Source organism: Natrix helvetica (assembly GCF_964273705.1).
Source record: "Natrix helvetica genome assembly, chromosome: 11".
Taxonomy (NCBI): domain Eukaryota; kingdom Metazoa; phylum Chordata; class Lepidosauria; order Squamata; family Natricidae; genus Natrix; species Natrix helvetica.
The window spans coordinates 11,697,379-11,709,583 of NC_138562.1; the positions used below are offsets into that span (position 1 = coordinate 11,697,379).

Here is a 12,205-nt window from a genome sequence, read left to right on the forward strand (position 1 = left end):
TCTAGTTCTTCAACTGCCACATCATCTTCTGGGTATCTCATCAGGTGAGTCAAAAGAAATTGCAGTACTCGGTTGCATCAGCAGAGGGATCATTTCCCTCTGTTGATGCAACGGTGGCGGTGGCGAGCCGCGGTGGTGCAGTGGTGAGAGTGTAGTACTGCAGGCTACTTCTGCTGCCTGCCGGCTGCCTGCAATTTGGCAGTTAAAATGTCATCAGGCTCAAGGTTGACTCAGCCTTCCGTCCCTCCGAGGTGGGTAAAATGAGGCTCCAGATTGTTGGGGGCAAGAGGCTGACTCTTTAAACTGCTTAGAGAGGGCTGTAAAAGCCCTATGAAGCGGCATATAAGTCTAAGTCAGTGGTTCCTAACATGGGGCCCATGCCCCAGAGGGGGGAAATTTGATTTTTAATGGGGGCAATTTGAACCTTGTTTAAACCAAGTTAATGGCCTTTTAGGCTTCCTCCGTGTGAGTAGAGTTCACTTTTTGAGTAAGGTAAGAATTATATGTCACAGAGGGGTGGGGGCATCAGGATTTTATAGATGCTTAGGTGGGGCATGGCCAAAAAAAGGTTGAGAACCACTGGTCTAAGTGCTATTACTATGGCTATAATTTCGAATTCACATGAAGTGATGGTACCACTTCGTACTGCACTGTTGAGTCCACACTTGGAATACTGCATCTGGCTCTGGTCACCAGGATACAAAAAAGCTGTTAGACCCTAGAAAGAGTGTAGAGAAGAGCAGCAAAGATGATAAAGAAGTCTGGAAGGTAAACCATACAGTGAACAATTGAGGGAACCAAATGTGTCTAGTCCAACAAAGAGAAGGACTAGGGGTGATTGTCCATGGAGATTCTCAGTCAACCAGGTCACGGTTGTCCCAAAGATGTGTTCTTTCAAGAGGCAACTGGAGTTCTGGTTTTTCTTTGAAGATGTTTCGCTTCTCATCCAAGAAGCTTCTTCAGTTCTCCAGAAGCGAAACGTCTTCAAAGAAAAACCAGAAAATCTAGTTGCCTCCTGAAGAAGCACCTTTGGGATGACTAAGGGTGATATGATAGCAGTTTTGCAATACTTGAGGGTCTTATACAGAGAAGAGGAGGTCAGCCTAATCTCCAAGGGCAAAAAGCAATGGGTGGAAGAACTTCAAAGAGATATACAATCTATTCTAGAACTAAGGACAAATTTCCTGAGAGTGAGAACAATTAATCGGTGGAATGGTAGAACACAGAATATTAGAATGGACCTTCTAGTCCAACCCCTGCTCAAGCACAAGATCCTGCACCATTTCAGACAGACGGCTATCTAGTCTCTTCTTAAAAGCCTCCAGTGATGCGGGCACCCCAACTTCTGAAGACAAGCTTACCTCCAGAAGTTATGGGTGCTTTATCACTGGAGGTATTCAAGAAGAGGCTGGGCAGCCATTTGTTCAGAATAGACTAGGGCAGGGGTCTCTGCTTTGCTGGCTGAGGAATTCTAGAAGTTGAAGTCCACAAGTCTTAAAGTTGCCAAGGTTGGAGACCCCTGGTTTAAGGTCCCCTGCTTGAGCAAGGGGTTGGGCTAGAGCAGTGGTTCTCAACCTGTGGGTCGGGACCCCTTTGGGGGTCGAACAACCCTTTCACAGAGGTCGCCTAAGACCATCGGAAAACACATATTTTCGATGGTCTTAGGAACCGAGACACCAATTTTATGGTTGGGGGTCCCCACAACATGAGGAACTGTATTTTAAGGGTTGCGGCATTGGAAAGGTTGAGAACCACTGGACTAGAGGTTCTCCAAGGTTCCTTCTCACCCTATTCTAGGTTGTAAATTGAAAGAGAAAAGAGGGAATCATTCATTTCATTCAGTATCTGGAATTCCTGCTGTGAGTGCTGATCCTTTTGGGGCTTCAATAACAGAATCCCAGCAGAATATCAAAGCTACCCACCTAAACCTAAGTAGGATGAAGGAATGCAATGGAGTATTCCATAAGTGGGCACTGACCAACACTATTCCAGGTTGCAAAGCTTTGCTCTAGGTCCCAGTCTATTCACCTGATGAAATTTGACCCAGGAATTTTCTGGATTTCTCTCTTTCTTCTAGGGGAGTTTTCACCAAGACCATTGATAAGTCATCTCCTTCCAAGACAGCATCCAATGGGACACCGAAAAGGTTGGTCTAAGAGTCAAACTTCAACTGTGTTAGCTTGGTATTAGGAGGAACAGAGGTCCTTTCCTTTCCTTCCCTTACTTTACTTTACCTTATTGTCAGTCCACCTCGTGCAAAGAAATTAAACGCCATCTTCAGTGTACATTATACATAAGAAAACCATAAAAAGAAAACACAAACATGCATCAAAGCTTGTCTCCAGAAGTTGTGAATGCCCCAACACTGGAAGTCTTTAAGAAAATGTTGGATAGCTATTTGTCTGAAACGGTATAGGGTTTCCTGCCTAGGCAGGGGGTTGGACTAGAAGACCTCCAAGGTCCCTTCCAACTCTACTATTGTATTGTATTGTATTATCTTCACATTTTACACAATTGAATTAAAACCCCCGATATTGCATTAATATTGCACCATACTGTAGAATTCAGTATAGTTACTGCTCTGGGGTAGAAGCTGTTTTTCAGCCTATTTGTCCTTGTTTTTATTGTCCTGTACCATCTGCCAGATGGTAATAGTTCAAAAAAAAAAAAAAGTTAAGCATCTGCAACAGTTTTTGCTGGATTACTACGATACCATTACTGGATGCAATTGGAGAGAGCTCCAATTCTCTTTTGCTAGCACATGCATTCAACCCACAAAGAACTGTAGGTATTTCTCCATGGGCGATATCTGGTGGCTTGCCACTCCTATTCTGGTTCTTTAGTATATCTCTGTCTTTAATTAATTAAAATTCAGTTAAACAGCATCATGTATTGGGGCCCTGAAAGAAGATTGTGCCACCCGCTGTCTGGAAGAGTATTCCCCCCCCCCAGAAATCTGTATAACTCCCACCCTGATGATGTCCTACAAGGCACATCTGGATCAGCCCCACAGGCCTTGAAGTGGGACAAAATCCCCTCTAAGATGTTGCCTTGTAAGATTTGATTGTGTTTTGTGTATGTTTGAATAATAGGCTCCTCATATTTGGTTCCTTATTTTATTGCTCTGGCTTTTTGTAATGTAGAACATCCAGAGCCGGTTAGAATGGCACAGTCTTTAAATCCTCATAAATAAACAAACAGGATGCATTTAATTTGTTTCCTTTATTAATGAAAATTAAAATCCGCTTCATTGTGGTGCCACGGTCGAAAATCTTGTTTTGTTATTTATTTATGTCATTATGTCATTGGAAGCTGCCTGCTTTCCAAATGACTCTGGGCAGTGTGCATATTTAAAAGAAAAAAAAAGAGTGTGTGTGAGAGAGAGAGGGATTAAAAAAGATTGAAAAAGAAAAGATATACTGTATACACCCAGACAAAATTTCTCATGCTATTCCAAAAGAAAAACTGCCCTTTGTGGAAGCAAAGCCACCTTTTCAAAGACTTTTGAAATCCTAATAGGTTGGGAGCCATGTGAATTTTGGAATCTTTTCCAACGGGAAAGTACCATAGCTACTTATTTATGTGCCCTTCTACCCCATGTTTCCTTACATCAAAGGGAAATCCAGAAATCTGCTTTTAAAATGAAATATGCTTATTTAGACAGCAAATCTGGACAGCGTACCAAAAAAGCAGAGACCTCACCCTGCCAACAAAAGTGTGTATAGCCAAGGCTATGGTTTTCCCAGTTGCAATGGATGGCTGTCAAAGTTGGACCATAAGGAAGGCTGAGCACGAAAGAATGGAGGCCTTTGAACTCTGGTGCTGGAGAAGACTCCTGCGAGTCCCTTGGACTGCAAGGCAATCAAACTGGTCAGTCCTGGAGGAGATCAACCCTGACTGCTCTTTAGAAGGCCAGATCCTGAAGAGGAAACTCAAAGACTTTGGCTACCTAATGAGAAGGAAGGACTCCCTGGAGAAGAGCCTCATGCTGGGAAAGATTGAGGGCAAAAGAAAAAGGGGACAGCAGAGAATGAGGTGGCTGGATGGAATCACCAAAGCAGTAGGAATGAGCTTAAATGGACTCTGGGGGATGCTAGAGGACAGAAAGGTCTGGAGGAACGTTGTCCATGGGGTCACGATGGGTCAGACACAACTTTGCAACTAACAACAAATGCTTATTTACAACAATGACATTAAAATACTCCAGATAGTCCAATGGCTGATCTTGAAACAGCCTGCCTCTCTGCTTTCCACATTAATTTTGGGGCGTACAAGTCTCTCTCTCTTTATTGAATCTCTTGATGTACCCCTCCTTTTTTTTCAGTGTCAAGAGCCCAAGCCAGACCTCTCCCTCCTCCCAAGGGCCCAAGATGTCCACTGAGGATTACAAAAAACTGTGAGTATCTCAAAGTAAAGAGGTAGTAGGGCCAGCGGCTGTGCCAACTGGAAGCACAGATAAGAGTCATCCTTCAACTGAAGTGGTCAAAGGATCATAGAGGGATGTTTCTTCTATTGTTGTTGTTCTGAGTTACTTTTCCTTCTCTCTCGCCCTCTTCTCCATTCTCCCTTTTTAAGTAGGTGACATGATTAGAAGTTAGAGAAGAAAGAAAGGGAAAGCTTTTTTAAAAAATAAAGGGTGATATGATCAAAAGCTAGAATAAGTGATAGAAATAAGAAAAGGGGGGATGTTAGCGTAGACTTTTTATATAACAAAATGAAAGCAATCACAGGAGAAAATGGGGAATAATTGAATAATGATAGATTATAAATTAATATAACTATGCATTATTATTAGAAATATGCCATGCTTCCCTGAAAATAAGACAGGGACTTCTTTTTTTTGACCCCCCGAAATAAGCACTTGGCCTTATTTTTGGGGAGGTCTTATTATTTTTGAGGTGCCGAAGGCGGAGAGCGTGGTCACCTCATGGCTGCAGCTGCATTGCAATATTTTCAGGGAGGGCTTATTTTTGGGGAAGGGCTTATTTTAGCGCATGCGCTCAAAAGCCCAACTGGGCTTATTTACCCAGGGAGGTCTTATTTTCGGGGAAACAGGGAATAAGTGGATTGAATGTAAGGATTATGATTAACCTGATTAGCTTTATCTGTAATAGAACATATGGCACTCAGGCGCCACACTGTTCACACGTTGATTTGATATTTTGATTTTTAAAAAAAACTTTAAAAAATTCCTTCAACCTCTAACTAAGTGTTTCTTTACTGGCAATTGGAATCTCTCACACACACCCTCTCTTTTATCTGTGCTTCAGAGCTCCCTATAATATTAAGCGTGAACTCTCACAGCCAGGAGATGGACAACCCTCTGTTTCTCCGGAGGAGCAGAAAAAGAGGTACCTTGATAAAGTTTGGGATTCTGGGCAACTTGGGGTTCTCTGAGCTTGATGGTTTTTGATGGTGAGAGCTGTCTATCAGGACAACTTGGTCTATCCAACTATGGGACGGAGCACACTGCTTCTACTTTTGCCTTTCAATCTAGGAGACTTCGCAGGCAGCCTCTTTTGCAACAGTTTTTTTTGTTGTGTTGAATTTATATTTTACAGACAAAGAAATAAAAGAAGACTAATGTAGATCTATTTCAAGCTATTTAGCTCTCGTCAGCTAGCCATGCCCTTCTGGGATTCAAACCCAGACTACTTGCATACAGTATTAGGTAGATGTATTAACCTCCAAGCCACACGCTCTGAGCTTGATGGTTTTCTTGCAGACATTTCTTTACCCAAGTAGGTAACATCATCAGTGTTAGAAGGGACTAGGGTTTATAGAGAGGAGGGGGAGGAGGACTATGGATCCTTGGATTCTCTTAGCTTGGTAGTTTTCTTTCAGAAGTTTCATTACCAAACTAGTGTCATCTTCGTATATGAAAGCCAGAGATGTAATGATTCTGAGTGAGGTCTTGAGCCTTCTCTTTTTATCTAATAATAAATGCATCCAGAAGTTCCACAGCTGGGAACAGAGGATGCCGCTTCCTAAGGAATCATATCCTTGGTCCAGCTAATTTCGTACTGTCGACATGCAAGGAATTGCCCACCAGTCTATCTGGAGATTCCATTTTTGGTGTCTTTTTATTACATACAAAGTAGGTGCCATCCCTCCTGTTGAGTTATGGTCTTCAACCTTTCCATCCTTCCTTCCCTGTTTGTCAATTTTTCTTCCCAAGTTGTCAATTATGGTCAAGTTAGGTTCAAGACAAGCAAAGTTCAGTCTGGAAAATTTGAGAGCTTTACAGCATGAACTTAATGACTTATGGATGAAGATATGGATTGAACCAGATAATCTCTTGGGTACCACATGGGGGTGGAGCTGAATCAAAGAGTGGGTGGAGCTAGAGCAGAAATGAGTGGGGGGGATGACCCTTCTATTTCTATTATTTCATTTTCTTTCTTTTGGCACCAATTTCTTTCCCTTCCCGACACTTTTTTCAGGAATCTGGATGGGTTTCTTGAATCAGTTGAAATTCAGTCTAGGATGACATTAAGTTAATGCACTACAACTCATTTGAACACATCTATTGAACAGATGCTGTTGTTCCCAAGGGATTTAAAGACAAGAGTCAATCTTCTAACGTTAAGCCAATCTTTGGCTTATTCTCAGTCTGGTTGAAGAGCAATTGGACAGAACGGTCTTTTGTTTGAAAAAAAAAGACCTGCAAATAAAAAGCTAGCAGGTCATGGAAAAGAGGAGGAACCTCTTAGGAATAATGCCAGAATAAAACCCAGGGTTGTTATGCTCTGGAGTGTTATCTCTTTTTTCATCCTTTGTTTTGTAGGACAGAAGCTGCCAGCAATGTTCTGAGACGTTCGGCCGGCAGAGAACGCTCCTATGTCCTTTCAGCTGCAAAGAAAAGTGGAGGGTAGGTTTAAAAACAAAACCATATTGAGAATGAAGGCCAATATATGTGTCCCGGGATGAAGTTGCAGGATCCAATCCGGGTCGGTCACCGGAACCAAAGGTTTCGTCTTCCGAGCTTTCGGACTTGAGCTGGAGCCCATCTTCAACGGAACTTCCACGTTGAGGGAAGTTATTAGCAACAAAGAAGAGCACAGATTTTGTGAAATGAAGATCAGCTATGGCAAAACTGGTCAAGAAATTTAGAAAAGAAAAACTGCAGTTTTTACAGCAAGATGTTAAATGTTTCTACTCTATTAAATAACTTTAGTTCACAAAGCAATGAAACTTAGAAAAGTTGCAGTTTTGAAAGCAACATGCATGCATTTGTAAAGTTATTCTATTCTAGTAAATAACTTTAATTCACAAAACAATGAAACTTAGAAAAGTTGCAGTTTTGAAAGCAACATGCATGCATTTGTAAAGTCATTCTATTCTATTAAATAACTTTAATTCACAAAGCAATGAAACTTAGAAAAGTTGCAGTTTTGAAAGCAACATGCATGCATTTGTAAAGTCGTTCTATTCTATTAAATAACTTTAATTCACAAAACAATGAAACTTGCAGTTTTTATAGCAACATGCGTGCATTTGTAAAGCTATTCTATTCTATTAAATAACTTTTAATTCACAAAACAGTGAATGTACTCTTAAAGTGAGACCCTGTTCTTCTGAACGCAAAGTAGATTTCATTTTTTAACATGTAATAACAATCTTGTCTGTTTGCAGAAGTCCAACGCAAGAGGTACCAGCCATTGTGGCTAAAAAGTAAGTAAGATTGTAGTCCTTGCCAGTGTGAGCAGAAATGTCTTCAATTCTAACAATGCAGAGATGAGAGGAACTATATATTTTATTTGAAGGGTGTTTTCTTTTCTTTAAAGGATTGATGTACCAGATGACTTCGGTCCACGATCCAGAAGTCAAACTGTACCTGCCTCAGCCTGGTTTAACAGTCGTGGGAAAAGGTAAATAACCCATTACTCTTATTCTTGATATCGCTATGATGATCTACCATCATCAGTTATCAGCTATTTTCTTCCTCTAGTGTTTACATTTATCACTTGTAAAGTGAATAATACTTTCTCAACACTATACAAGTGTTTGTGAGGAGATAAACTTTCTTTATCTCATCATTGGACATGGTGGCTCAGTGGCTAAGACACTGGGCTTGCCAAGTAGAAAGGTCGGCAGTTCGACGGTTCGAATCCCTAGCACCGCGTAACGGAGTGAGCTCCCGTTACTTGTCCCAGCTTCTGCCAAGCTAGCAGTTTGAAAGTATATAAAAAATGCAAGTAGAAGAATAGGAACCACCTTTGGTGGGAAGGTAACAGCATTCCGTGCGCCTAGTGATGAAGATGTTTGCCTGCCACTTGGAACATTGAGAGTTCATCCTTGAGATGTTTGTCCTAAGACACAAAGAAAAAAACATCTGCTGTGAGCTCTGTGTAGGCATCAGGAAGGGCATCTGGCCAGTAAATGCTCAGCTACACCCAGTCACTCTGATTCTTTCTCAGGAATTACAGAGTCATAAAAGGGGAATTTAGTTGGATTAGTAATTCCATGGTTTGTAGAGGAATCACAATATGCACACAAACTGTTTTGTCGACAGCACTAATGAAGAAAGAAGAACCTCAAAGTATCCTCAGAATGAATCAAAGTTGTCCAATACTTCCGTGAGAACCAAGTTAGTATAATCTGTAATTTCCCCCTCCCCCCATCCAATAATATGGCAATCAACCTGACTGCAAAACATTAATTTGCTTTGAAATTTCTTTTAAACAAGAAAAGAATTTTTGAAAGTGTTGTATCCTATGATTCTTGATGAATGTATTCCATTTTATTTTTCTTTATATGTACACTGAGAGTATATGCACCAAAGACAAATTCCTTGTGTGTCCAATCACACTTGGCCAATAAAGAATTCTAATAACTTGGACTCCACATTAAAGAATCTTTCTTTTTCTCTTTGCTTTTGCAGTGTTGATACAACCAGCAGCAGAAATGTGGCCTCCAAACCCTACCTTGAAACTTCATTCAACTATTCCACATCTGTGGAGCAGAGGTGGGTTGCTGCCAGTTCGGCCCGGATCGGGCAAACCACTAGTAGTGGCGGCGGGAGGCTCCACCCACTGACCCGAATGCTTCTGCGCATGCACAGAAGCGTCAAGCGTGCGCATGAGCAAACTGGTAGGAAAAAAATTAGAAACCCACCACTGCTGTGGAGAGCAGGTAATGTCCATGGCAAACCCCAGATAAGGTATCTTAGGTTTGCTGGTTTATCTAGGGAATTTTCAAGCTGCTTGCATGTTTTAAGGAGTAAGATCAGAGGAGGGTTCCTAGCGGTTTGGACCGATTCGGCCGAGTAGGTAGTAACTTGGCTGGCCACGCCCCTGAACTGGTTCTATTGGAGGCGCCATAGGCGCTGCCATCTTGTTTTTGGCTTCTGCACATGTGCAGAAGCATTTTTTTAACTACTGTGCATGCACGCGAAGCCCCCATGCGCCTGCAGCGCACCCCTGAGTAAACTGGCAGTAGCACAAGCCGGAACCCACCCCTGAGTAAGATGTTCTTTAACTTTCTTTTGGTTAAATCTGGAGCATGTTCAAATACAGGGTCTCCTTTTTTTCGGATCAACTGAGTGTGATCCATTAGTTGCAACAGAAATTGACTGACTGGCTTGTCACTCAAAACTGTTACTGTGGACTGAAAAAGACTGTTCTGACCCAGCTCCCCAAACATGACAAATCCTTTGATGTGAACTCAAAAGATCCCTTTATTAGGAGCGCCGGCAGCCCCAGTAAGAAAGTTTCTCTCTCACACTAACAAGTCCGTCTGTCCGGAAGATGGATAGTTGTCTGCCACATCTATTCATCTCTGCTCCCCTGCCTTTTATCCCCAGAGCTAGGGTGGGGCTTTGCTAGCAGCGGTGGCTCTTCCTTCCCAAGGACCGGCCCATAGATTTCCACTGCTCTCCTCTCCTCTGCCTTCTGCGCATCTGCACGCCAGGCACTCGACCCAGCTGTTCCTCTTCTTCTTCATCAGCCATCTCCAGACCTGGGGGCTGTTGACTCTCCATCTGAGGGATGACGGACACCTCTGCCTCTCTCTCTGCCAGCTCCATTCCCTCTTCCCCCTCGGAGCTCCCAGGTTGCTCTGATGCTGACCCCGACTCCCATGTCTCCTCCTCCTCCTGCTCTGATTCGGCTGCTGGAGGGACCGGCAGCTGACAAGCCACAACACCCAAAGCCACCCAACCAGCTTTCATGGCCAAAGTAGGACTAGAACTCCCAAGCTCCTAGTATTTAGCTTGGTGCCTTAACCATTAGACCAAATGGCTCTCATTCCTTAACATCTGGAATAATATAACAGCTTCAATTTCTCAGTATGATTCTTTTAGACAACCCCCATGCTTTATTCAACCATAGTTTGTTTTCTTTTTCCAGTAACAAGTCAGACGAGAAGTACGAAACAAGTTCTGGACATGATTCTGTCCCCAGGATCCCTACTTCTCCCAAGAGAAGGTAAAGTCCACATGAGTCCGAACTATTCTCTAAAGCTCTAAAGGACAAGAAGCAGTGGGGGAAAGCAATAAAGAGAGAGAGTCAAGCTGGAACTAAAGAGATCCCTGACCAATTAATCAATGGAACAGCTTGCCATTCAGAGTTATGAGTTGTTCCATTGTTTTCAAGAATAGACTGGACAACAATTTAACTAGGTGGCATAAGATCTCCTGCCTTGGGCAGGGAGTTGGAATAGAAGACCTCCAAGCCCTATGATTCTAAGTTACCAGAGTGAACTGTTACTATCATTTCTTTTTTTATGTATAAACTAGCTGATAACCCGGTGTTGCCCGGAACAAATCCCCCTTACCAGAGGGAGACCTCTTGTTTTTTGTAAGACCCAATCCCCCTTACCAGAGGGAACCCCCTTGTGGAGTACTGTGAAGCTGTCACCATGGCAATTCCACTGTGCTGTACAGTTGAAGCCATTTTAAGGCACAACAGGCTGTATCGTAACAGAACAGGAATCCAAAATGCACCCTACCACTGTCAAAAGTACTGTGATTTGATACTATAGATATAATTCAGTCCTTTTCATTTCAGCGGCCCAGGGGTTCCAGAGTTCTGCTGGAACACACACATACACAGACACACACACACACACATACAGCCATTTATATATATATATATATATATATAAGGAGAAAAGGGGTAACTTGGCAGCTTTTGAAGCCTCAGTTATGAACATGAGATGTTTTGAATGCTCCATGAAACAGACTATAAATGGCAAGGTCAGGACAGGACATTGGTGGGACTTCTACTACTTCCTGAAGAATGTGCCATGGATTCAACTGGCGTTTTCTGAATTTCAAGGCTGGCAATAGGTATCTGAATGCCCTGCACATAAAATGGGTGTGGCTTCCATTGTGCAGTGACAGGCTGATGTCTTAACTATTTTGATGCTCCCCCTTCTCTATGGACACTCCAACCAACGACGGTGAGGCTAGTTATTGGTCAGTTGAGGGTTTAGGAAGGAAGTAGAAAGGATGAAGAAATGTTTTCTTTTTTTAAAAAATAACTCCTGCTTTATCAATGAATAAAATACAAGAAGAAGAAAAATAGGAAATTAAAGGAAGAAGAAAGGAGGAAAGAAAATATGAGCTACAAGGGAAGAAAGAAAAGTTAACTTCTGACTCTTTTTAGCACAGTACAAGATAATATTACAACCTCAACTTTTTACTTTTACACATTAGTATAGCACTAGTCATTTCTATCAAGGGAAGTGGTGGCTCAGTGGCTAAGATGCGGAGCTTGTCAATTAGAAAGGTCGGATGTTTGGTGGTTCAAATCCCAAGCGCTGCGTAACGGAGTGAGCTCCCATTACTTATCTCAGCTTCTGCCAGCACGGGCTCTTCAGCTTTGAAACAGAGATGAGCACCGCCCCCTAGACACAGAAATGACCAGCACATATGTGCACCTTTAGTCATTTCTATAACAACAAATCTATCCAATTGGCAAAACCAAAGGGAAAGTTTTATTTTATTTTTTCATCACAAGCACAAAATCCAGAAGTGATCTCCAATTTTTTTTTAAAAAAAACGCAAATGTATTCTCCTCTTTAAATAGAACAATCGATTCAACCATTGCGGCGTTATCTTCCTTGCTGTTGAAAAAAAAATATGTATTTCCATTTGCCCTTAATAACCCTTATAAACTATCGCCATGTCTATTAATAAAATTCACTGTATTCTTTCAGCTCCTTTCACCTTAAAGGGGGGAAAAATTCATTCATTTTAAAA

The 12,205-nt window shown here is 42.0% G+C and overlaps 1 protein-coding gene across 6 annotated transcripts in view; it reads left to right on the forward strand.

Moving 5' to 3' along the window:
• ZNF185 (zinc finger protein 185 with LIM domain) overlaps positions 1-12,205 on the forward strand; it is a 52,285-nt gene that overhangs the window by 21,692 nt on the left and 18,388 nt on the right. For 5 of the 6 annotated variants that reach the window (XM_081964111.1, XM_081964114.1, XM_081964115.1 and 2 more), the window contains exons 5-14: positions 6-44; positions 2,078-2,146; positions 4,325-4,396; positions 5,271-5,351; positions 6,788-6,871; positions 7,636-7,674; positions 7,788-7,871; positions 8,516-8,590; positions 8,885-8,968; positions 10,350-10,427. In XM_081964111.1, coding sequence (XP_081820237.1) covers positions 6-44; positions 2,078-2,146; positions 4,325-4,396; positions 5,271-5,351; positions 6,788-6,871; positions 7,636-7,674; positions 7,788-7,871; positions 8,516-8,590; positions 8,885-8,968; positions 10,350-10,427 — 705 coding nt within the window. The remainder of the gene's footprint in view (positions 1-5; positions 45-2,077; positions 2,147-4,324; positions 4,397-5,270; positions 5,352-6,787; positions 6,872-7,635; positions 7,675-7,787; positions 7,872-8,515; positions 8,591-8,884; positions 8,969-10,349; positions 10,428-12,205) is intronic. The other variant, XM_081964112.1, reaches the window with a different exon arrangement.